The following is a 27,325-nucleotide window of genomic DNA, read 5'->3' as shown; positions in this document are numbered from 1 at the left end:
CTAAAAAAGGCGAGAGCAGCGGCGTCTGCGAATGGGGACGTCAAAAACCCTCCTCCGCCTCTCCTCCTCATCGTCCTCATCAGAGTCGTCCATGTCTGCTGAGTCCTCCTCATCCTCCTCGTCCTCTTCGTCTTCCTCCTCCTCCTCCATCTCCTCATATTCATCAGGGCCCATTTCCTTGAAAGAGAAAAAAACAATTTTTGATAAGAATGCCCACCAGTTTTTTTTAGACTTATTTAATGCAAATTCTCCGATGTCCAGAATCAAAACCAGACATATCAAGTATGTTATAGACGCACACATCACGTTTTTATAATGTACAGGCTGATGCGAGGTTCTACAGCGTATGTTCCATCACATGCTTAAAAATGCTCCCTGTCGTTTAAAAGCTGTTATTCAAACAGTCCCTATTTTTTACATGGTAATTGGTAATTCATACAAGTTAGCAAATTTATCACTCCTAATAACCCAACATTAAAGTTTACTGAATTTACGTAACAGTTCTTTATTACTGTATATCCGTACAGAAAAGAGGAAGTGAAAATATTAACAGGGTATGACCCCTACTGGTAGCTTTTATGTACTGTCAACAATTTTTACTGAGCTCCTACTCTAAAGTCATATTTCAGTTCAACCTCTATGGGTATCATCTACTTTAAAAAGTAACTTGTTGAAGAGCAGTAGTGACACTGAACATGCAATATCTGAGCATCTCTTAGAAACTTCAGTTCTCCTTAAGCAGTGTCTCCGATCAGGTCTTAACTTACTCTGCTGTCATTTTTCTTTCACACATTTGAAGACTCAAGGAGATGAGCTGCCATAGTAAACAGAATTCTGAACAGCAATGAGGACCTAGTTGGTAATGGGGGGAGTGACTTGGGTGGGATGTGATGTCAGAATATAGCCTTCCACTGGGGCTCATGACATAGCACCCACTACTCCTAAGGTCTTCATCTGCAACCCTCTCCCCTGGTTCACTGTACTCCCAGCTACCTGGCCTCCCTGCATTCGTCAAAGACACCAGTACATCAGTGCTGCATGACTTCTGCATGGGCTGTTCTTTTGCTTGCTCTTCTCCCACATATCCACCTGGTTCCCTCTACTTCTTTCAACTCAAATGTCGCCCAGGCCTTCCCTGAAACCTTTATACTCTGGTTTTTCACCAGAGCATTTATTACTACTTGATATAAGGATACAGTGTTTACTACACTTGGCCTCTTCCAACTAGAATGTAAATTCCACGGCAGAGATTTTGATTGCGTTGTTCATTCATGTTCCCCAGCACCTAGTAGGTACACTTCATAAATATCTGTTGTTCAGATTAATTAATGCAAAGAAAGCAATTGTCCCTTAGAATATGTCACTTAGGATTTATTATAACGCAACAAACAGAGAAAATGTACATAAATATAACATAAGATATTCCATTATTTTTTATTTTGGGACTTTTTAGACATCTAGGAAACATAGACTTTAAAACTGAGTACAAGATCCAAAAGAGGAAGAGGGGAAAGGTTTAGAAATTCTAAAACATTAAATCTAGGTAGTATGATTGTTATTTTAATGAAGAAGGAAAATGAAAAATGTGGCTAAAGAGGGAGCTTGCTGATGATTTCAATTAAAAGCGTATACACACAAATACAGATGGAAAGAGGAAGACACAGACAAAAATGAAAATATATCAGCAGCAGGAACCTCTAAAGTGTCTCAAAACAAAGAACACACCACTTGATCAAGCAAAGGCTTAAGACCAAACAAAAGTATATTTTAAGTGGCATTCAAAGTACAAAGAAAAAGAAAAAAATCCAGTCTATTAGTTAATCAAATGTTTAAAAGCAAAAAGGAGAACAACTCCCACATCAAGAGAACAAATTTTTAAACAGGAAAGATAAGAAAAACCAAATATAATTCCAATCCAAATATAATTCCCACTGTGCCTCTTTCCTGTATTTAGGAATAAGCCCCCATTCTCATTTTTTACTGATTTATCATCTTTGAGAAAAAAATTTTATACAAAGCAGGTCAAGATTTTATATGTTTATTTGTGTTTGTGAGGAAAAAAAACTCTCAAGAACATAGTTAAGAGAGGGCTGAACATGTAATGAGTTTATTACTGTGATTTAAAATTAAGAATTTTAAAATAAAACTTTCAAAACAAGTAACTATTGTAGAATATCTGTTTTAATTTCTAGTATGATACATATCAATATAATCCGCATAAGCAAGAGTTCTTTGGAGTCCTCAATAACTTTTAAGAACTTAAGGGGGTTATGAGACTACAAAGTCTAACCATAGTCCTTAGCCTACTTTATACACACCCCCACTAACATTAAAAACAATCTCCATGAGATCAAATGAACCCAATGGAACCTCACTAACTTAGTGCCCGCCTCCCCAATATATTTAATATCCCTCCCTCCCTGCCAAGCTACTACTCAGAATCTCTAGGTTTCTCTGGAACACTCCTTATAAACTATTTATTTGGCTAATCAATAAAGACCCTCTGTGGAGTTAATTCTACAGTCATATAAATCAGTACTAGAGGAAAATTTAACTTACTAATCGAGCTATAGATACCCTGAATGTTGGACAAGCCATATGGAATCGGGGAATGGCAACATTAAAGATCTTGTCTTTGAAGTAAAGAAAGTGGAAGGTATAATATCCTTCCATATATCCTGATGTTGTAGAGAAGGTGGTGCAACTTGTGTATTCATATACCCGACCTGGGCTGATGATTGGGAATTCACCTGCAGAGAAAACAGTAACAATAAATCAAAGCATAAAATTCAGTCTTTCATTATAGTAAGATATGTCCTTTATGGTCTTACGTAAATTATGTTAAAATAAATGCACAATTACAAAAAAATCTAAAAGGAAATATAACAAAATGTTAACAATATGGGATTATGTTTCTCTCTCTCTCTCTCTCTCTCTCTCTCTCTCTCTCTCTCTCTCTCTCTCTATTTCCCAGCTCTCTCTAGTTGGGGATGTGCTATTAATTTTAACATTCCCAAATTTCCAAAAACAAACTTTCTCTTTCTGCCCTATGCCTTGCATTCTATAGAATGATAATGAACAATTATCCAACAACAAAATAATTAGCTTAAAAAAGAAAAGCAAAAAACCCAGATAGTATACAGAATGGAAAAATCAATCCCTGAGTAATTGAGTTTGTTATAATTTTAGAAAAGTTCATGTTTAACATACTAAACCAATAGGTAAATGGCATTTGCACATTATATTTATGATGCAAAATATTGTAGTTCGGGGAAGTCCAGCATCTAGCATGTCTTTCACATTGTAAACACAACTATTAAAAAGATAAGTCTTATTCACTAACTCACCACGCATATTCCAAGTTATGTGTCACATACATACTCTCAAAAATGTCTTACAATCAGCTGACAATACAGACCCATAACTTGGGTTACATACCAACTACTCCAGGTCCTTGAACTTCCTCTACATCACCTTTAGCATTTGTTATTCTCCAATAGCGGCTATCCAACTGACAAGCCTTTTCAGGAAGTGCATCCTTTGACATTTCAATTCTGGAGAAGAGAATGGGGCAGTAAAGATGCAACTCTGGATTCCAGGTTTATTTCTGTTTGAGAGTTACATTACTTGGGCTAAGATTATGAAAGGCATTATTACCAAAGGAAATTAAGAAGCCCACCCCAAGGTCTGTTAACCATCTATTTCTGTAAGTTCTCAAAGATATTATTGGCCTTATTAGCTTACTCCCCAATAGAAATGCTTTCACTCAATTTTATGTACTTGACTTAAACAATATAAAACTGTACAAACACAACAGAGACAATAATCTTTTGCTGTCCAAATAAAAGATCCATGTGGGGCTTTATGTAATATAGTGCCATGAGAAACTTGTTTCAAAAAAGTCTTTTTTTCCCACTACAAGACTATGAAATCCTCTTTGCTTTTTTCCATTAGCTTCCAAAAAGCAAAAGGCAAAATGTCACTAGTTACTAGAATTACACTTTGGCCTTGTTTTGCAATATTATTATTTCCCTCCTTCTCTAGAAATCTGCAATCTCATATTTTCATTTTGAGTACTCTATAAATGTGTGTAGGTGTTATTACTTTAAGCATGTCTCAATCTTAGGCAAGCTCTAAATAAAACAAAACATGTATAGTTACATGTATAACTAGATATACAAAAGTACATATACCACCTAAGTCCTAAGATGCTTCCTGATATGCACACATTACTAAAACATTTCCAGTATGTATATATGCATATATATATAGCCTTAAAATATATATCTATGGGGCCTCCCTGGTGGCGCAGCGGTTGAGTGCTGGGTGGTGTAGCTGCCCGCAGCCTCTGCAGCACCGGTTCGATCCCCGGCTGCTCCCCGGCCACCGGAGGAGGGTACCACATGGCGCGCAGACCTCTCCTGCCGGCCACTGCTCCCCTCAGCAGTGTACTTGGGTCCTTCTGCCTGCTCTGCTCCCAGCTCTGGCTCTGGTGAATTCTCTCACCCTCCCGCGCTTCTGACTGTACCCAGTGCTTATATAAATAAATAAATAAATAAATAAATAAATAAATAAATAATCTTTAAAAAAATATATATATCAATCAGAAAATAAATAAAAATATACTAAAAGCAGAGTATCCTTAATCCCTCACAGCAATTTAATTAGCAATTAAAGTGAATTTACTAGTATTTGTTTCTTATTTAACCAAATCCAATGCTTAGTGTCATGTCTTATATACAGGCAGTGCTCAAATATTCCTGAGACTTTTAACTGAATAGAGACAGGCCAGAAATGTAAACTACATGGTTTTAGCTTGGGCAATTGGACAGCTTCTAGAATTCATTGCAACTCTAATATAGAGCTTTCACAATGACTATAACTTAGCTGCATCACTTATATCTGGTGCAAACTTCAAACATTGTAAGAAATAAATAACTCAGAAGTTAATATAAACTCAAGGTACTTTACAAACACTTAATTGTAGAAAATTTCATTGTCCACCTTCTTCCACACTTCAACAAGAAGCTCCCTTTTAAATTTGTTTTAAATATTATGTCAAATAGGCAATAACAACTATATCCCACTATTAATTGAAAGGCGATCCCATTTAAAATTCTCACCTGATTCGGTATGTGAAGAAATAGTGGGGTGGATGTACAGAGCTCAGTTCAGGCAGAAATGATGTTGAAACTGAAACTGTAATATCCCCAGTTGTTGCTACACACTCTGGATCATGAACATATCTAAGGTAATTTTAAAAATTAAACATTTTTTAATCAGCTAACTTTAATTCTTTAAAAAAATAGATTTAAAAAAACACTGCAAAATAGTTTGTACTTTATTTTAGGATAAGAAATTTAAATACTATTTGAGATATTAAAAGTATATTCCTGATAAGCGTGAAAAAAAAAAACAACCCTAGAAGTTATAAACTGGGAAACCTTGAAGAATCTGGGTCAGTAATAATAGCAGTCAAGGTTCAATGATCAGTGATTCATATAATAGATCAGTAATTAATCTGGAAATTGAAGAGTTTATTCCATTTTCAAAGCTAAGGAAACTTCTGGGACATTTGAAAACCAGGAATATCTGAAAACAGCTGTAAACAGTGGCTTTGACAAAGATACATTACTTATGTAAAGTTATTCTAAAGGCCTATAATGTATAATTAATCTATCATTTCTGCCAACCAGACCACTGTGAACCAATATTACATCTAGTACTTGCATGTCTCATTCAGAGATATTTGCCAAGAGAACAGTTAATGACTTGCTTTAGTAAATCTATTTATTCGTAAACAGCTTTTTTTTCCCAAAAAGAAACTACTAACTACCATAAAGCCATAACTGCTAACTCAAAATCTGTTTTTTCTTTTGTTTCTTTAAGATAAAAATACTGACCAATTATTTGTATGTTTGGGCTTTAAAGAGAATAAAATAGTGAGGTTTAAGACAATAAAAGGTTCTGTTATTAACCTTCTTGGGAAATTTTATCTCATCTTCTAGAACTGATAGTTTTTCTGATTTATCCAAAAGCTCCAAGTAAAATACCTGAAAATTTGGTCTCTGATGATAGGGAAGCCACCTGATACAACATTGTTGACATAAGAAGTAAACCAATCAGTAAAAGTAGCACCTGTAAACCAGGAAGGGAAGAAAAAAGGACAAATCAGTTTTGTAAAATCTATGAGAAACAAGGGGAAATCGTTATAATTCTCTATGCTTAAGATATGATACCAAAACTAGAAATATTCATGGGAATAATTCTACTAGTCCTTTATCAGATCAATTTCTATTTTCATTTCTACCTAATTCCCAACCAACTTGCTAGGGAATCAAACTACCTTCAAGCTACTTTTTATACTTAGTTTTTTTTACACTAATAATAATAGGTTAGAAATTTTTAATTTGTTCTGCTACAAGAATGTAAAGACTATTCTATCATTTCTAAAACACACAGAACAAAAGAGCTATACCAAGGACAATGTCAGCACTTACTCTCAGAAAATCAGGGTATGTCCCTAGTCCCAGTACATCCTGACTCATGAACAAATTCTGGCAGAAGCCAGGCTCAGTCTGGATATCAGGGGTATGGCACTCTGGAGTTCTGGGCCTCAAGCCAGTCCGAAAGTAGTCTAATTGCATCAGTATATATTCAAAGGCACAGAGGCCCACCATATTGTCAGTGACTAGCTCAAAGCAGAAAGGAAAGACCACAACAGTCTAGACCACTAGTTTAGACCATATATTCATGATCTAGTGATTGAATCAATAGCAAGTATTTACATGAATTATTTTTGCCCCTTCCACATTATATAACATAACTTCCTCAGACCCCCACTATCTATTGCTATAACTCTTCAATGCTTAATTAATGTTCAATTAATTTCTTTGTAATCTTGCTTCTACTAACTTTTTTTTTTTTAAACAATTTTTTTTTTTTAATAGAGGCATGCTTTATTTATTTATTTATTTGTTTGTTTGTTTATACATGCACTGGGTACAGTCAGAAGCGCGGGAGGGTGAGAGAATTCACCAGAGCCAGAGTAGGAGCAGAGCAGGCAGAAGGACCGAAGTACACTGCTGAGGGGAGCAGCGGGCGGCAGGAAAGGTCTGAGCGCCATGTGGGACCCTCCTCCGGTGGCCGGGGAGCAGCCGGGGATCGAACCGGCGCCACAGAGGCCGCGGGCAGCTTCGCAACCCAGCGCTCAACCACTGCGCCACTGGGGAGGCCCTGCTTCTACTAACTTTTACTGTACTCTGCTATGGTGAAGAATGCCAGATGCTAAATTTATAGTATTTACTTATTATTTTACTTAAGGAATGATAGAAAATGCAATTTAAGGGCCTTCCTGGTGGAACAGGGGTTAAAGTCTCAGCACTTTCAAGTTATCACCAGCCACTGTGGCTCGAATTTGATCCCTGGCCAGGGAGCTAATCCACATGGTGCAGCAGACTGCCCCTGTCTCACCCTCTGCTCCCCTCAACAGTGTATTTCAGTAGATCTGCCTGTTCTGCTCCCCAATCTGTCTCTGGTGAATCCTCTCACCCCTGCAGCTCTGGCCTACACCCCAGTTCTTCTATGCATAAATAAATAAAAAGTAAATCTTTAAAAAAAAATACAATTTAAGCTAGGGTGTGAGAGTACACAACTAATTTCTATCTACTTTGAGTAAGATATTAAAGAGCTACATGAATAATGTCATTAAAATTCATAGATCTAGTAATTTGCCTATAGAAAAGAATTCCCTATAGAATTTGCCTATAGAAAAGGGCCTCCCCAGTGGCACAGCATGTTGAGCGCGGCACTGTGAAGCTGTCCGCAGCCTCTGCAGCGTGGGTTTGATTCCTGGCTGGCCAGGGAGATTTCCACATGGCGTGGCAGACCTCTCCTGTCCTACCCGATGCTTCCCTCAGCAGTGTATCGGTTGTCTGCCTGTTCTGCACCCTGCTTTGTCTCTGGGGAATCCTCTCACCCTCCCACACCTCTGGCCTATACCCCAGCTCTTGTATATAAATAAATCTTTTAAAAAAAAGAAAAAAGGAAAAGAATTTCCTATATATTCTTCATGGAATAAAATGTTACATGAAAAAAATTCCTTATGGTTTACCAAAAAAGGGAAATTCAATAAAGTAAGGTTCACTTTAATATACTTTATTATTATATTTACTATATCAAAGCATGTTCTCTAAGATGAGAATCAGGGATGTAATGTACAACATAATGACTACAGTTACTATTGCTTTATTTTATATATATATATATATATATATGAAAGCTGTTACAATGTAAATCCTAAAAGTTCTCATGATAAGGAACTGTATACCCTTTATGTAATGATGTATGTCAATTATATTTTAATAAAACTTGGAAAAATGCTAAACAAAAGAAAAGTTCTAGCATGAAGTAAAACAGTCAATCTGGGTCTATACTGTCCATTATGTTACCCACTAGACATACATGGCCGCTGAACTCAAGAAATGTGGCTACAGCCACATGTTTAAACATTTTTAATATATTGCGTTAAATAAATACATTAAACAAGATAAAATTTTCTTTGAGGCTTTCACTACTAAACTTATCTGAACATAGATTCCAGTTTTCTTAAATATCTACTAATAAGGCACTGAACAGCAGGAGATTCTGTCTTCTGTTTTATCGAAAGTTCTAAGACAGTCAAACTTAGACAAATCAAGATTGTAATTTATACGTTCTAAGGTAGTTTACCTTTTATTTTATTTTTTTTTAAAGATTTATTTATTCATCCAAGCACTGGGTACAGTCAGAAGCGTGGGAGGGTGAGAGAATTCACTAGAGCCAGAGCAGGGAGCAGAACAGGCAGACTGATGAAATACACTGCTGAGGGGAGCAGTGGGCGAGGAAGGAGAGGTCTGTCACACCATGTGGGACCCTTGCCGGCGGCGGAGGATCGAACCGGCCCTGCAGAGGCTATGGGCAGCTTCGCAGCCCAGCGCTCAACCGCTGCACCACCAGAGGAGGCCTGGTAGTTTAACCTTTTAAAGCAAGCTCTATAACTTGGAGTTTCTTTGGTGGTACTGAGGTTTAATTAACCAAGGTAACTGAAAGAAAACTGCTTTTTCATTTTTCTCCCAGCACTAACTTCTCACTTGCTCTCTTCCCAGTGCATTTCACATCTTTTGCTTTTAACTCCAGCTACCAGAAGTATATTATCTGCCCCTATCATCCTGCAATAGTGGTAGGGTCTTCCATATCAAGTCAGACCAACACCAAATTGAGGGTAAGAAACTCATAGAGTTTAACCAGCAGCTTACCTGTGAGGTGAGGGAGCCTTTAAGTTTATAAACAGTAGCACCATTGCACTAGAGCCATAATGATGATCTCTGAAAGTATATACTACATGAGGATGCCAAAGAGGGCAATGAGCAGGGGCAAAATCCCCAGAGGGTGTTTACCTTGGAAACCACAAACCATGTGAATCTGAGCTGAAAGCCATGGGCTAAATTTAAAAGCTTTTTATAAACTTCTTACATAGGAGTGAGAGCTTCTTGATATTGCGAAATACACCACAATGGAATGTGCCATAGTAAGGAAAAAATGGAGACTTCTACAATTTGAGGTTCCAATTAGGAGACATAATTAAATATAGATATGTCAGCCTGCAAAGCCCCTTTACTATTGAATATTAGTATATAGGGATGTTTGATATGTGTCAGAAATGCCTTTAAAAAGCAAGAATAGTCAGGAAGCTTCTCTTTAAGTGAATTAAATAAGACTGGATGGATAGCAAAGGGATGAGATGCACTTCTATACAAACTGAGAGGTTCTCAAAAGTTTGAGACATATCCTTATAAGCCAAGGAAAACTACTGCTGAAGAGTTTATGAAGTCCAATGTATAGTCAACTCTGAAGATGGCTGTTTTAGGGTTTCCAGTAATACATGTCAGTATTTTACTATAGCATTGGGACCAAAAGAGAAAAAGTATAATTTGTGTGCCTCCCTGATGGTGCAGGAGTTAAAGTCTCAGCGCTATCAAGCAATAGCCAGCCACTGCAGCATGAGTTCAATCCCCCACCAGGGACCTAACCCACATGGTGCAGCAGAACTCTCCTGCCTGGCCCAGTGCCCTGCCTCAGCAGTGCACTTCAATAGATCCACCTGTTCTGCTCCCCACTCTGTCTCTGGTGAATCCTCTCACCCCCATACCTCTGGCCTACACCCCAGTTCTTATATGCATAAATAAGAAAAAAGTGTAATTTGTTTTACATACCTATATCTCCAATCATATATTACTAGAATTGATGGAAAATGTGTGTATGAGGTAACTATATACATACTCATAGTAATTCTATACATTTTACTGTTCTACAGTAGAGTCCTAAAAGTCCTAAGAGCATAAGATTGTATAGGGCATGACTTTTTCCAAATAGAAACCAAATTCAAACAAAGTACAAGACTTAGTCTTATGAGAGCCTAGATGCATTATATTTTCTACCAGTAAGACTTAAGAAATGCTAGCTGGTCAAGGAAATGAAAAGTTTTTACTAATTTAATTTTTTTGACCAAGTGGAAGTAGAAAAAAAGAATTTTTTACCTATAATAAACATGTCAATAGCAGCTGGATTCCGAGCCATTTGGTCCTAGGTGAAAAAAAGAATATTAGAATTGAGGAAAATACTTTTTACTTAGTTTCTGATTGTTCATTATCTGTATCCTTCCTTAGAGACATGGCAGAGCAGATAAAAATAACTTTAGCACTCTAACCAATCCCTGGACATTCCTCACATTTTTCTGTTCCAATTCTTAATGATTTCTATATTTAGGCTCTTTCTATAAAATCTTTAAAGAGTGGCAGGCACTTCTCAGTAAGTTAAAGGCTATACTATTACTATAACAATGAACTGAAAAATTATCCTTCAAGAAAACAGTTAGGAAGTTTAAGATAAGATGATAAATGGCCTATTCTAGAAAAAAAGGTCTGGTATTCAGAGTCAATTCTAGGTTAGTCACTTTTCTCAGTAAATGGAGACTAAGTCACATTCCTACAACCTAACAGCGATTAACAGCCAAAAATGAAAATAAAAAAAGATTGCTTAGAAAAATATTGCTATACAAGTTCTTTAAATATTTAAATGTTATATAGTCATATATCTCATTAACTGTAAAAGGTATTTTCAATTCCTCTTTTAAATTAAAAGTGCTCATCTATGCAAAAATATAGGCAGACACTGCAACTGAGGAACTGCTGAGAACTGAAAAAGAATGAAACCACATTTTCTGTCACTAAAATCCTAACAAAGCCGCCTAAAAAAGTATCTATATTTTTCAACAACTCACATACATACTGAAGAAAAATGTAAGAAGTTTCTTACACTCACAACTTGAATCAATTAACATTCAAAAGCTAAATTTTACAATTAGTTTTCCTTAATTTAAAATGCCTTAACACACATCACTGCTTTCCCTTATATTTACAGTAGTCTGCACTATTGATCCACTGATAAATTTCTCTTTTGGCATTCCATGCCATTATGTTGGAATATTAACACTCTAGTATGATAGGGCTAAAATCTTCTACAACCTGTATAAACCTAAAAATTCCTAATGTACCACACACTGACACATTCATCAGAACACATCTCTTTTAAAGCCACACTTAAACAATTTCCTACTTACTGGACATTGGTAGAAAACTTCATTTTTGTTCCGACCCTCTGCAGCTTCCACTGCTATGTATTGACTCAAACCAGTATGTATGCAAAATGTTAAAGGGAGACAGTATTTCAGTCCCTGTCTCTGCTGAAAGCCTCCAGCAGCTGTATCGACGTCTAACAAATCCTCAGATCGGTAGTGATTAGACAGCGCCATACTTCCCAACAACCTGAGAACAAACTCAAAAATTTAATCAATTGCAGTGCCAAACAGCAGTGCATCATCTTTTTTTATGAATAATAATTTCACACTGACATCTTTATAAAAACTGGTTAGCATGTCAATTCTAATACCACAAGCACTACAATTTCTATATATTAAATTCAAACTCTTGAGTGCTAAGATTCTGATTTAAATTAAAAGCTTACATGTCTAAATATCAGCCTTTTATTTAAAAGAAAAATAATTTCATTGCTCTTGAGACTATCTTGCCATGATTTGCCATTGCTTTGCTATAGATATATATATGACTAATGTTTAAATTCTGATACCTTTACCTAGAAATCACCTTTAGCTTGCCCTATCCTACCAGGGATTATAAATGTAAATCAGCCTAAGTCTAGTCCAAATTTTCATAAATTTGGGATGCGTGTGGTCTAAATTCACCTCACTGCATGTGCACAAGAGCACAGGCGTCACTGGCCATTGATGAGATTCCCGCCATAAGCCGATTTGGGTTTGTGGAAAGATAAAACTTCCTCTGTTGAAATTCATAAACTCTTTGTCATGTTAATTCTGGCAACTTTTAACAAAGTTCTCTGTTGCTTGCTCTTAAAATATGACAATGGTCAATGTTATCATGTTTCAGTTTGAAATGCAAATAGAGTAGAAAAAAACAGCCAGTAATGCTTTATCCAGTACTAACTGTGTAATATTTAATTTTTGAACACTACCTTGTAATTGTAGTATGATCATCTCCAAGATTCCCTGTACTCAATCCTGATCTGCAAACACAACCCATATGGTTCTATATATACACACACACACACCCAGGCTCCAATAAGTTCTCCTTGATTTCTTACAAAGGTTTTCCAAGTACAAAGTCTCTGATATAGCTTAATTTATGAAAGACCAAAAGGCACCGACCCATTCAAAGCATATAGCTCTTAAAACTGTGAGTGAATGTGACAGATACTGTGTGGATCAAAAGGTTCCACAATGAATTACATCTTTTAGTTTAAAATAGGCCATTCAGTTACACCTGAATAGGACAAAACTAAATTTTCTTTAGTACATACCACTCTGAACAAGTTACTGCTTTTTACATGTGCGGTAGATGGAATTTGTATTAAGCTCTCCAAAATCAATTTACCTGTCCTATAACAAGATGAACACTTCAAGGGCTCTACACAGTTTCAGTTAAAGTATACTTACATACATCTGCTCTATGTCTCATAACCAGCCCCTTTCCCACCCTTAACCAGCTTTCATTTCAAGTAGAAAGATGTGTTGGTGGAAATAGTCTTATGAGCTTTATTTATTTATTTATTTGTTTGTTTTTGGTAACACTGAGCTATTATTTTGCTAAAATCAAGTTTAATGTGTAGATTTTATCTTATAGATTGCTATAAATGGGAATTTAACTTGTTAAGAGTAACTACAGGGCTTCCCTGGTGGCCTAGGGGTTAAGTCTCAGCACTATCACCTCTGCAACCTGAGTACAATCCCAGACAGGGAGCAAGCCCACATATGTAGACCACTCCTTTCTCTCCTGCTGCTCCGCTCAGCAGTGTTTTTCAGTAAATCCTTCTGTTCTGCTCCCCACTCTGTCTCTGGTGAATCCTCTCCCCAAACCCCTGCACCCCTGGCCTACACCTCAGTTCTTCTATGCAGGGAAAAAAAAAAGTAGCTATAAATAAAATTTGTCTTCATTCTAGAAAATCACTTATACATTAAAAATAAACAAAACAGTAACACCTTACCCAGGAACCACTAACTTCTGCCCGTTGTGGATACGATACGAACATCGATAGTCATCAGGTAGTTTGCAACCAATCTGAGCTTCCACAGCATCTAGGTCTTCTTCTCGGGCACCCTCTGCAATTCACAGAAACGAGTAAAATATGAAGAATCATAAGCCTTAAATCAAAGAAATATAATCTTCTAACCAATGAAACAATCTCAGAGCAAGTGTATGTATTCAAAATACATTGCAATATGGAGGAATGAACTGAAAATTCAGAGAAACATTACATCACTTTAGATTGGTTCTGACCTGCAGAGCACTGGCAAGCCAATTCCTCTTTCCTCTCAACAGAGAAAACATGGCACTAAGTAAGATATGGAAAGGCAGGTATCAATGATATCCACAATAGTTTTTTTGACATTACAACACAAATTTTAGGGTATATCTTACTTAACATATAGTCACATATTTAAAAAAGAGAACTCTTTGTAGTACAGAGTCTTAATGTAATTTCTTCAGGGGAAATACAGGATATAGGTGTTGATTCATATGTGAGGAGCCATTACAACTTAAATTCAATTTTGTTTATATTAGTAAGTTCGCCATATATTCTAGTTTGAGAGTGGGAAGTAATTACAAAACCGAAAGAGCTCACTTCCAGGAATGGACCAAGCCTCTTGCCGAGAACAAATACCAAAACTGAACAGCAAGAGATTAGTTTCAAGGCTTTTGGAGAACCTCAAAAACAGTAAAAATTTGAGAGGGAAGTAGGGGAGCGAACATGAGGCTGAGAAATTAAGCAAAAAAATAAAATTAAATAAAAAAAAATAAGCTAAGCTTTTCGTGGTACCACAGGGTTGACAGAATTTCCAAAATTAATGAAAACATCAAACCATAGATTCAAGAAGCACTAAAAACCCTGTAGAGAATAATTACCAAAAAAAAATCCTATATAGACACATTACTGGAAAAAACACTGAAAATCAAACACAAAGAGAAATCTTAAAAGCAGCTAGAAAGGGGAAAGGACATATAATCACCCTCAAAGGAACAACAGAAAGAATGACTGCTAAATTCTCAACAGAAACAATAGAAGCCAGAAGAATCGTATCTTTAAAGCGCTAAAAAAAACAACTACCGGCTATAATTCTATAGATTATACAAAGATTGTATAATTTTATAGCCAGTGACTATATACATCAAAACTGAAGCTCAATTAAATATATTTTTAGACAAAAATTTCAGAAAAACTCTCCCTCATTTAAAGAAATATTAAAGAAAGTCTTTAGGCAAAAGAAAAATGATTACAGATGGAAGCATGAAGATGCAGAGAAATGAAAGGCGACCAGAAAAGGTAAATATGGAGGTAAATCTAAAATAATATCAAACATATAACAATGTTTTCAGAGATATAAAATATGTTGGCAATTAAAGTCACAAAAACTGTAATAACAAAGACTGGGGAGAGCTAACTGGAGTTAAAGTATTCCCAAGTTCTTTCATTACCAAGGAAGTGGTAAAAATATTGACGTATATTAGATTTTAATTCAATCATAGATGGATGTTTTAATCTCTTGAGTATTCAATAAGTTAGAGAAATAAGAAAGGGAATTATGGTTGAACAGGTAATTCTGGTCCTTCCCACATGCCAGTTTCCTTCTTCAAAGCCAATAGGAGAGATCCCCTTACTTCAAATCTCTCCAACTTCTGGAGGGGCCTATAAGGTTCCTTTTAAGGGTTTGTATGTTTAGGTCAGGCTCCTCAAAATGATTTCCCTCTTTATTAGTGGTGAACTCAAATTTAATTTCAGACCTTAATTACATCTGCCAACCCTCTTTACTTTGTCATTTAATATGACCTAACAGCAGGACTGAAATCAATTATATTCATATTACAGCTATACTCAAAGGGATGGTCTTATTATATTGAGATGTACAACTGGAGTGGGAATCTTGGGAACTATCAAAATTTTGCCTACCACAGAAAGATATTTTAACATACTTCTCTTAGTAACTATAGAAAAGTAGACCCCCCCACCCCCCCAAAAAAAAATTAGTAAGAGTGTAGAAGATCTGGAGATTAACAATTTTTGTTAACATAGTAAATCCAACAATGGCAAAATAAACATTCTTTTCAAGTGTATATGGAACATTTACCAAGACAGATTGTATGATGTACCACAGAACAAATCACAACCATTTTAAGTTTATTCTCTGATGAAAGCAGAATTAAAATAAAACAAAAAAGATAACCAAAAAAATACTTGGAAATAAAATGATACATTTCTCTACAGCCGTTGGGTCAAAGAAGAAAAAGAAGTCAGAAAGTATTTCTAATTGCATGTTCATGAAAATATATTAAAACTTGTGGACTCAAGCTAAAGCTATGTTTAGAGAGAAATTTATAACCCTAAATGCATAAAAAAAAAAAAGTCTGAAAATTTATGATTATGTAAATATCTCAAGTCCAGAAAAAGTGTCAGTCAACTCAGAAGAAATCAAAGAAATTAAGGAAATAAGGAATGCCATACTCCCATAGAAGGAACGGACAAAGGCAAAAGCCAGTTCTTTGAAAACATTACAAAGATAAGAGAATATTATGAAAAACTTAATATAATACATTGGAAAATATATACGAAGTGGATAATTTCCCAGAAAAACTTAATCAAAATTGACACAAGAATATGCAGAAAATCTGACTAGTCCTACCTCTAATAAAGAAACTGAATCCTTAACTAAAAACCTTACAATGAGAACTCCAAGACTGAATGGATTCACTGGTGCATTCTACTAATCATTTAAGCAAGAAATAAGACCAAGCTTACATAAACTCTTCCAGGGAACAGAAAAAGAGGCAACACTTCCCGACTCGCTTTACAAGGTCAGCATCATCTTGATACCAAAACCTGACAAGAACATTGCAAGAAAGGAAAATTACAGGCCAAACTCTCTCATGAACACAGATGTAAAAACCCTAATCAAATACTAGCAAATCAAATCCAACAATACATAAGAAGGGTACTGTAATTACAACCAAAGTTAAGTTTATTCTAGGAATGCAAAGTTGGCTTAACATTCAGAAAAATCAGTGTAATTCAGCACATTAACAGAATGAAGTAGAAAAATCACATGATAATCACGAAGTTGGAAAGGCATTTGATAAAAATTATCTATTTAAAACATATAACAAAAACCATCTTCCCAAAGTAGGAACAGAAGGGAAGGGATTTTCAATCTGATAGAGAGGTATCTTTAAAAAACCTATAGCAAACAACATCTTTAAAGAAGAAATGCTGAAAGCTCTAATTTTGTGATCAGAAAAGATGTTCACTCAAAATTTCTATGCTATACTGTATAGAATGTCCTACCCAGTGCAATAAAGCAAGAAAAAAAATGGCATATAAGGATTGGAATACTATAAATGAAACTATCATTATATCCTCAGGAAAATGTAAATTAAAGTCACCACTATACATCCACTAGAAAGGCTAAAATAAAAAGAATGACAACATTAAAGTGCTGGTAGGAATGCAAAGTGATAGAACTACTTTGGAAAATCAACATTACCTTTCAAAGTTTGAGATAAGCACTTTCTACAACCCAACAAACAATCCTAGATATTTATCCAATAGTAAATATACATAAAAAATATACTGCATTATTTCTAATAGCCAAGAAACTAGAAAAACCCAAATATCTATCAACAGTAGATTATATAAATTGTGATCTACTCATATAATGAAATACCATATTCCCACAAACATGAACAAACTACAGTTACACACCACACATTTCCATCCCATAAACAAAAAAGAAATAATTCACACCAAATGCATACTTATGCAATGTATATAATGTTCAGAAAGAGAGAAAGCTATTTAGTGGCATTAGCAATCAGGACAGTAGTAACCTCTGAAAAAGAGGGAGGGTTCTAGGTACAGATAATTATTTTTTCTTCTTGTTCTGGAGAATGTTACAATGGGCATGTTCACATTGTGATGATTCGCTAAGTTGCACACTTATGATCTGAGCATGTTTCTGCATGTTGGTTAACATCACTAGTGATAGCATTTGGTATCACCTACCCCTAGACACGTGATGAGAGGAGCACTTAACCTCCGTGATCATCTTTCTAAAAACTCATAGTCTAATCATGAATAACACTTCAAACAAAATCATTGAGAGTGGCATTCTACAAAATATCTGACCAGTACTCCTTCAAACTGTCAAGGTTATAAAAGACAAGGAAAGACTGAGAACCTACCACAGACCAGAGACACTAGGAGAAAAGACAATGAAATGCAATGTGATATTCTGGATTGGATAAAAGATATTCATGGAAAATCTGGTGAAATCCACATAAAGCCTGGAGTTTAGTGCCATGTGCCAAAGAAGACTTTAGTTTTGACAAATGTCCCATAAGGAAATACATTAGGGGAAACTGGAACTGAGTGAGGGATGTATAGGAACTCTCTGTACTATCTTTGCAACTTTCTTGTAATCTGAAATTACTATAAGGTTTATTTTATTTATTTATTTATTTATTTATTTATTTATTTATTTATTTATTGTGGGGCCCTCGCAGGCGGCGGCCGGGGAACAAACCGGCGCTGCAGAGGCTGTGGACAGCCCCGCAGCCCAGCGCTCAACCGCTGCGCCACCAGGGGAGGCCATATAAGGTTTATTTTAAAAAGAAATTCAGTACAAAAGAGAACAAGCTGAATGGCTGCCCGAACCAGAAGTTGCATGAGGAAAGCAGTTGAAGCTACATGTTGGACATTTAACATATAACATTATGAAACCAGGAATTTCTTGAAGACACAGCTAGACAGGAAAAAAAGTAAAAACCACAAACATGGAAAAGAGAAAAAGGATAAAATGTATGTTTATAATACAGTAAAATTTGGGAATCAGAACAGGTTCAAATCTAACCTCTACCACTTACTATTGATCTCTGGTAAATTACTTTGTCCCTTTAATCCTGTTTCCTCCCCTGAGAAATGGGGGATAATACCACTTACCTGAGAGAAATCTAGTAAGGATTAGATAAACTTCATGTGTTTAGTAAAGTTCATTTACTTCCCTTGCCCTCTAGCCTGCTTATATAAGGAAGCAGTGAAAAGTTACTAGGAGTCAAGAAATCTAAGTTACAAATCTCCCTCTCTCGTTTATTAGTTACAGGACAAGCCTAAATCACCTGAATGCTCAGCCTGTTCCTTCACTTGTAAAATGGGCAGACTGGTATAATATCAGGGATAGGCAAACTACAGCCTACTGCCTGATTTTGTCAATAAAGTTTTCTTGGAACACTGCCACATCCTTTTGTTTATGGACTGTCTGTGGCTGCTTTCCTACAACAATAGCAGAGTTGAATAGCTGTGACAGATACCACCTGTCTCTCAAAGCCTAAAATATTTACTATCTGGTCATTTAAAGAAAAAGATTTGCCAAGTCATGGTCAAAATGATACCTAAGTTCCCTTCCAATTCTAAAACTAAGCCAATACGTAAGGCAAACATAAAATTTCAAAATACATGATAAACCATTAGATAAAATGGTAGAAAGTCTAACTGCTCTTAATTTTCCTTCTCTCTGTCATTTCTATAACTTTTGAAAATGAGTCAGGTACTGTGGTCCCTGAGGTATGTAGGTTCCTGACTCATTCCTAAAACTTACCATCCTAAATTCTCCCTAGCCTTTCTACTATAGATGGCAGTCTTTACCTTATTCCCAATTGTAGGGCAAGTGATTTTTCAGGCTTTTCTGCCTCCTGCCATTAGGATTGCCCTGCCTGATGGGGCACCTGCAGTTGTTACATTGCTCTAAGCTGTGTTCTTTACTTCTGTGGGCCATGGCTCAGTATTGAGATATTCCTGGAGAAGCAGAGGCAGGAGAGAGGCAAGAGAGAGGCAGGAGAGAGAAGGGGAGAAAGAACACCAGAGAAGCCCAGAGTGAAGACTTGCCCCAGGCTTGGAGGCCTGCCGGCAAGTCTTCACTCTGGTCAACCCCCCCCCCCCCCCCCCGGGCCCGGCACCCCTGCCTGCCATGAACATGGTTGCTGCACTACCTGTAAAAGCTCAATAAAAGCCTGAGAAAGCCACTGAGGGCTCCAGGACTCTCCTTTACCCTGTCTGCTCGGATCACAGAACCAGCTCTGCCCACCCTGCCTCTACACCAATGTATGGCAAAGTCGCAGAGAACTGGCACCTGGAAGTAAAACAAGGCTGTCAAGGAGTTCCATGCCAACCTCACCTCCAACTGCTAGGTAAAGAACAGTGAGCAGGGAGCCTGGGAATACCAAATTGAGTGCAAAGAAACAGAAAAAAGGAAGAAGCTACTATGGATTCTTAGCTTCTTCCTTTTTTGGTAGCTTTGCGCCTAAAAAAGAAATCATGTCTACATTCTCATGTTCAAAACACCTTAATATTGTACTAGCTCTCTAAAAAAATTAAGAAATCTAAACAAAATGAGGTATATCTGTTCTCCCTTCAACTGCTGGTAAGGCCCTAATTCTGTAATCAACCTTATATTCAAATCCTGGCTGCCTTTTGCTTGATGGCAAATAACTTAGTTTTTTATGCCTTATGCAGTTCACCTATAAAATGAGAATAGTAACTACCTACCTCACAGAATTTTGGCAAATTAAATGGAGTAATACACAGCACTTAGCTTAGTACCTAGCTTTGTGTTTACTAAATAATTATTAAGTCCTTACTATTTTACTTACTATTTTACTTATTTTCAGGATTATGTTCTTCTTGAAAATATTTAACCCACACTAAGTGGATAACATTAGAAAAATAACTATTAAAATTATAATTAATTAAAATATCATTTCCTTCAAAGCTCTATCCTCTCTGCCAAATCATTCTTTCTTCTACCTTGAAGCAATTGAGTTTTAAGTACATTGTCATACGATCATGATTTCTATGAAATTCACATTTGCATAGAATGAAAAATTCTTGAGGAAGTATGAAACATAAAAGGAATGCTGTTTCAAAAGAGACCTTAGTACAAAAGGAATACATCTGAGAAGAACTGATCCCAATTTTAGCTTAGTAAAACCCCAAATTTGTATAAAATTCATTTTATGAAGAAATGGAGACTAAAGCAGATAAATAGCAATATATAAATATATCTATTTCTGTACTTTCTTGGACATAAAGTAATAGATCAAATTAATGGAAACTAGTTTGTTAGTTTCCAAACTTGCCAAAATTGGACAATAATGGTGTCGTAGAAAGAACAGGTTTTAGGAGTCAAAGAGACCTCAGTTCAAATCTTACTTTTCACTATCCTGTAAATGTCAAAGTAGGGATGAAATTTTCCCTTACTCCTATGCTGTTCTTACATTCTGAAACTCAAGCCTTCAATTTCCTAATATTAGACTATCAAGCAAACATTCACTTGTACTAATAACAGGAAAGAGTATAGATGATCACAGCAGGCAGTTTTTCAATTACCAAAAAACAACAACGCAAAATACCCACTTTAAGAAGAAATCACATACACACAAAATAATCACCATTGTTGTCTTTAAGCAATCTTAGCATTACATTTCTTTATCTAAAACAAGTATAATAATGAGTTAATTTTTTTTTAAGTGTGGGTTCTCAAGTGGACAAAATTAGGAAACTACTACCTCAAGGGATCTTTTTAGCAATGTAAGTGGTAATTTGGAAATGTGAATGGTACAGATAATGTTGGATTAGCAGAGATTAACAAAGATGACAGAGACCCAAAGTTTTTTAAACTAACCTATATGTATATGCCATGGTACTAAAATGGGGGAAGGGAGATTGCTTTCCCAGTACCTTTCAGAGACAAAACCATCCGAGGACATCTGGGTTCTAAATATTTCTTGAGATCATCCCAGGCCTTTTTAATAGCAGCATAATGGTCAATGTATCTTCCTACATCAGAGTAAGTATCTATGAAGAGAGATTTCCAGCACTGATTCTTCTGTGTTTTCTCTTCCCTAAAGAGATGGGAAAAAGAGATTAAAAATCTAATAATATGAAATTAGTGTATACTTTAGACACATACCAATATATTTATTGTGGATTTGTTATTTTTACCTTTTATTTTAGCCACACATGAGAACTACATAGCAAAAAGTGATACATACATCAAAAAACTTAATAGGAGTTATTGCCAACAAGGTGGGATTATGAGTCACTCTTCTTTCCACCTTTTTTTTAACTTTTCTAATCTTTGATAAAAATAATGTGAATAGACTATGCAGTATAAATTACAACTTACTCCTAAAAACAAGTATAAATTTTTAAAACACATATGTAGCTCTTCTAGTTTAGACAATATTTAGATCTAATGATGTTGTATTAATCTAGTTTGTCTACATTGGATTAGCCAGAGAAACAGCATCAAAGCAATCACGTGATTCAACATTTCTATTTTATATAATTCCACAAATATTTATTGAGTGTCTACTTAGCCACTCAGGACGGGGGGGGGGGTGGGGGGGGGTGCGGGGAGACACACCTTTTTTTTTTTGGCTTCAAAAAATATATAATCAAGACGAAAAAATGGAGTGTAAATGAAAGAGTTTGATGTGATACAAGTTAAGGCAGTCACAAAGACCTTAAGCTAACCTATAAGTAATCTTGTATCTTATCTTGTTGGAAATAGAGAGCCACTGAAGTATTTTAACAGGGAGTCAAAAGAGCAGAATTGTGGTTGTGGTTTGGGAGTGGCAGATTTAAGGGATCTAAGCCCAACCTCTCAAAGGAAACTAGTTATTTTCTGAGTTATTTCTATAATTCTACATGTCTATGCCACTAGCAATTCATTTATCAATTTCACATCTATCTATCAATACACCAAAGTCAAAGATGGGATAAAGCAACACTTAAAATTCCCACTTTTCCATTCCTTCCCCTCCCAATGCTTGATAGCTCAGTAATTAATCTTTGGTTCTGTGGAATAGGTTACAGCTTTAAATGATAGACTTAATCCTTTACTTCTTGCTTCACCAATTTCAGTCACTACCCTGCCTCCCCTCAACCTAAAAAAAAACAGTATTAGCATTCCTATCCTTTCTTTCACCTTTCTGAACTCCCACCTTCTGTCATCTATACTTTTATTCTGTCAAATTAATTAACATTTACTGAATTTAGTGAACCCTTGTTCACAGGAAGGTCAAAGAGACCATTGTGCAAGCAAGTCTGGAGTTCAGTGGCCAGGGACAGGCATTCAAGTTTGGGAGTTAAAAGCACGCACATACACTGTGAACCACTATAGTGCATGCGGGAGAATTCATAAGAAGAGCCTGGACCAAGGATAGATACTTGGAGAACACCAGTATTCACTAGCAGGCACAAGAACCATCAAAGGAGATAAAGAGACAAGAGTTAGAGGGGAGAGTCAAGCCAGAGTAGCATTATAGAAGCTAAGAGCCACATTTAAAGAACACATACTGCTGAATACTCACTCAGATATCAGCCAGTATTTTTTGCAATGTCTTCTCCACAGTGGATCATGGCTTGATAGCTGGCTAAGTCTCCGACTGACATAGCAACAACTGGCAGTAACCAGATTCACAGTTAGTATAAAGAAAATAAGAAAGCAATTTAAAAAGAAAGATGAAAATATTCAATGTTAAGCTTTGTTTTTACCGCTTGCTCTTATTTTCTTATTTTCTTATAATTGTAAAGCATAGTTTCTAAACCCTGTTTTAACAATGTTAGCTTATGAGTAGTGAAATATTAACTTTTTTAAGTAAAATAACCCCCCAAATAACTCCCCAAAATTCTACCACTCTAATTTTCCTATGTAACTTTATAAAATATAAACCACTCAAGTTAATTTCAAATCAAAGAGCTTTCCTATATTATTGCTATATTAATTATTTCTGCATATAGGAAGAAATGCTATTCTGGTATAAATAAAGCAGTTTTTCTTTTTTTTTTTTCTTAAGATCTATGAGAAATTTTATATCAAATTCTAGCCTTTTGTGTATTCTGTTCAAAAAAATTTTTTAAAGAAATACTGCTTTCCAAAACAACATTTAATTATAACAACTGGCAAGCCCACCTACAAAAGGTGTGTGATTCAAAACAGTTCTGATTCAATATCCATAGCTATTCATATTAGTACCAGCTACTCAAGAACATGGACTCAAAAACATGGAACAAATAATTTGCTGGCTATAAAGAGATTTCTAATACAGTAGTACTCCAATTCTGCAAATACTATTCAACATAAATGATTTGCAAAAAGAATAAGCCTAAGAAAATAGACTTTATCCTTTCAGAAGAGGAATTACAAGTTATAGAAAAGTTAAGTTTTCAAAGATCTCACATGGACAATAACTAATCACATGGGGAATCTAAAATGGAATCTTAAATCACACGGGGTTTGTCAAGGCCATGATTGGAACATGTTAAAAATCGATGGTAAACAGAATAGCCTTTAATTTTCATATTTTACAAAAACATCATGTTCACTCTTTTCTGAAACACTCAAGAGCTGCCCAAACAAACATTTGCAAAAATAGGACTCCCTCCAGTTTTGTGAATTGAGAGTCCATTCCCTCTTTTCTTGATTTCCTTCCTTCCACTGTCCCAAGAGCTAAGTAACATGAAAGAATCTCTGGACTAAGCACCAAAGGTGACTTTGATGCACATCAAAAGCTGAAAATTACTGTTCTAGACATTCTGACTCAGTTGGCTTGGGGCTGAGATCTGTACCTAAGGCCTCTGTGTTTAAAAAGTGCAAACTGTAATTCTGATACACAGAGCATAAAGAATGAATAGTGTTCACACACACACATACACACACACATGAATAGAACACAATACCGAAACCTGAAACAGAGAAGGCATCATGCAATCTCAGGTTCAAACATTGCACCTGATATTCTACAATGATACCAGCAGACTAATCCAATCCAACCCAAACCGGTTCAGCAAATCTATGTCCCAAACCCAGGGCTTAGCAATGGACTAGACCCTTGGCAAAGTTGGTTGCATGGTACAGGAAAGAAGTTGTAGCATACTAGAAACTTTTCTATGAATGAAATTCTGTGGTATATGTGATGTGTACTTTTGTGTGCCTGGGCCAACAAATGCTCAGAAATGAGCATTTCTGAGTGTGCAGTGAGGGTGTTTCTGAAAAAGATTAGCATCAGAATTTGCAGGCTAAGTAAGCCAGAAGACCGTCCTCAACATGGATGGGCATTATCCACTCCATTGAGGGGCTGATTAGAACAAAAAGCTTGCTGAATTTGCTCTCTGCCTGACTGAGCCGAGACACTGTTCTTCTGCCCTTGGTGCCCTTGGTTCTCAAGACTTCAGATCTTGAGACTCAAACTGAAATCTTTAACATCTGCTCTCCAGCTCTAAGCCCTTCAAATGATACCACCAGCTTTCTTGAGTCTCCACCTTGCAGATGGCAGATCAGAGAACTTTTCAGTCTCCATAATTCCTTACACTAACACACCACACTCACATCATATTGATTCTTTTTCTCTCAAGAACCCTGACTGACACTATTCAACTCAGTTTACTTTCACAAACATTTATGGAGGGAACTATGTCATTTCTGTTCAAAACTTTGACTACTACCTAAAGCATTTAAAATAAAACCTGACTTCCCCACATTGGCTCATAAAGTCCAGCATGATCTAACCAGTCTCTTCTCAAACCACTCTGCCTGTGAGTCACCTCCTATCTCCAGCAACGCTAGTCTTCTAGCTCCTGCAATGGTCCAACCAGCTTCTGAATATACTTTCCCCTGCCAGGTCTCGACCTGTGCTGTCCTTCATCTATACCAACTCCTTTCAAATTAAATCAATCCTTCCTCATTCCTTAACAAAACAAATGGTTTATTTCCTTCACAGCAAGTAGGACCTCTTGGAATTATGCATTTGTTTTTCCCATCTTGCACATCAGATTCTAAGCACCACTACAGTGACCTTATCTCTTGCTCACTACTGTATCCCTAACATTGAACAGGTTGGCACGCAGCAGGCACTCAAAAAAAAATTGTTGACTAAATGATAAAGAGAAAGATAAATAAGACAGTCTTTACATTTAAGAAGTGCACCATCTATCTAGCCCGGCAAATGAACTCTGCAGAGGAAGGATGGTAGAAAGAGAAACCAGGAAGGGTGATCTTAAAGGAATTCCACTTTGCCAGGCTGAGAAGAGGCAGACAAGGTATTCCAGGGTCAAGAGCTTCAGGGGCAGGAACAAAGAAACCAAGTGTATGATATGCTGACAGAGTTCTGCTTTGGCTGGAGAGGACTGTTCCAAACTATAAGGACCTTAAATGCTCTCAGAAGTTTAGACTATAGTTGTAAACAACAAGTGGCAGCAAACATTTCGAAGGGGAATGACAGCCATATCTGTCTTAGAAAGATGACTCTGGTAGCAATGTAGCCCAGCGATCGAAAGAGTGTCGGTGTGTGTCACATTTATAAGAAACTATAGCAACAGAGTATTTCAGATGAAAACAGTTTGCATTGGAACAGCCTTTTCCAAAGAAAAGAAACTTTTATTTCTCTGCTTCAGTACAAGCATAAATAGGGCAAAAAACTATTTTCTAGAAAAATAAAGAGTGTTACCAGTCCTAATCTAGATAGGAGCAGCCAAACACTGGAGTTGCCCTCTGTCATCACTTTGCTGTCAGTAACTCCAAGAAGTCCGTATTTCCGAAAGGATTCCTGGCAACACGGCACAAACATCAAATGGCTAAAATCCCATGCTTTATACCAAAAACAACCACAAAACTAAATCTCGCCTATGCATCCTCAAAGAGGGCGATTTCACTGCCTCTGCAAATACATACACATGGTGGCAAAAGAAAGAGCCATGCCACCCGCTGTCAAAGGTGTAAACAGCGCCATTTCTTCCACCACACCAGACAGTCCCGAGCGCTGAAAAAAACTGGGTATTTAACTACTCTAACCAGCCACCGGTGTTTATTTTGGGAACGGACAGCTCCTAACAGGTGAAATCCAAAGGAGAGCAGCCCGTCACCTGTATCCCAGCACCGGAAGTCAGCACCAACACACACAATCCAGCATGCAACCTGGAGGAGGAAGGCTAAAAGCAAAACAATTATGGGGCACACACATCCCAGAGCTCCCCCCGCCGACAGCAGGGGGCCGGAAGTCACACCTGGGGGGGTCACACCTGCCCACTCCAGAGCTCGACCCCGCAGGCCCGGGGCCCAAGCAGAGAGGAGCGCTCGGCTCGGAAAGGAGCTTTTCCAAAGTGGCGAGGGTCGGGCCATACCCGGCGGAGTTCCGCCGGGCAGACGCGCGCGGGGAGCGGCGGGGCGCAGTGGGGTGCGCGAGGGCGCCCCCCCCGAACCCCACCCCCGTTACAACTGGGCCTCGCCGAGGTCTGGGAGAGGAGTCTGTCTCGTCGCTCCCCTGGCCAGGGCCCTGGCCAGGAGGAAGAGCTCAGGGCGGGGCACTTTCCGCCCTCGTCTCGCCCGGGCCCGGGGTGGCTCCGCGGGATCAGGTCGGCCCTAGCGTCACCTTCTGGCTGACGCGGGAGTCCGGGTCCTGTCGGCTGCCTGGGCCTCCTGGCCTCCAGCCACACCGCCTCCTCGCCCCCATCATGCCACCCCTGCCTCGGCGTCGTCCCATTACTTGATTAGGTCCCGGTAGTCCAGGAAGGATAAGATGAGGAGCAGGGGATCGGTGGGCAGCGATTCTAGGGTCAGCGACACCGACTCCGTCTCCATGGTCGCCAT

At 37.2% G+C, this 27,325-nt stretch overlaps 1 protein-coding gene across 2 annotated transcripts; it reads right to left on the bottom strand.

Annotated features, from left to right (window-relative positions):
- On the bottom strand, window positions 1–27,325 carry FBXO3 (F-box protein 3; the record flags this gene model as incomplete). 2 transcript variants are annotated; one of them, XM_084245328.1, is made up of 11 exons in its annotated part: window positions 1–195; window positions 2,560–2,750; window positions 3,439–3,554; window positions 5,124–5,246; window positions 6,054–6,138; window positions 10,578–10,623; window positions 11,660–11,864; window positions 13,618–13,732; window positions 21,415–21,578; window positions 23,052–23,141; window positions 27,222–27,325. In XM_084245328.1, 11 exons carry the CDS (start codon window positions 27,323–27,325, stop codon window positions 1–3), a joined length of 1,434 nt encoding a protein of 477 aa, XP_084101454.1. The 2 variants fall into 2 exon arrangements, with proteins under 2 accessions (XP_084101454.1, XP_084101455.1); XM_084245329.1 differs by having other exon boundaries at window positions 1–177.

This window comes from Talpa europaea (assembly GCF_964194135.1).
Source record: "Talpa europaea genome assembly, chromosome: 1".
NCBI lineage: Eukaryota > Metazoa > Chordata > Mammalia > Eulipotyphla > Talpidae > Talpa > Talpa europaea.
The sequence above is the reverse complement of the archived record's forward strand: the minus strand, read 5'-3'. Positions and strand labels throughout refer to the sequence as shown.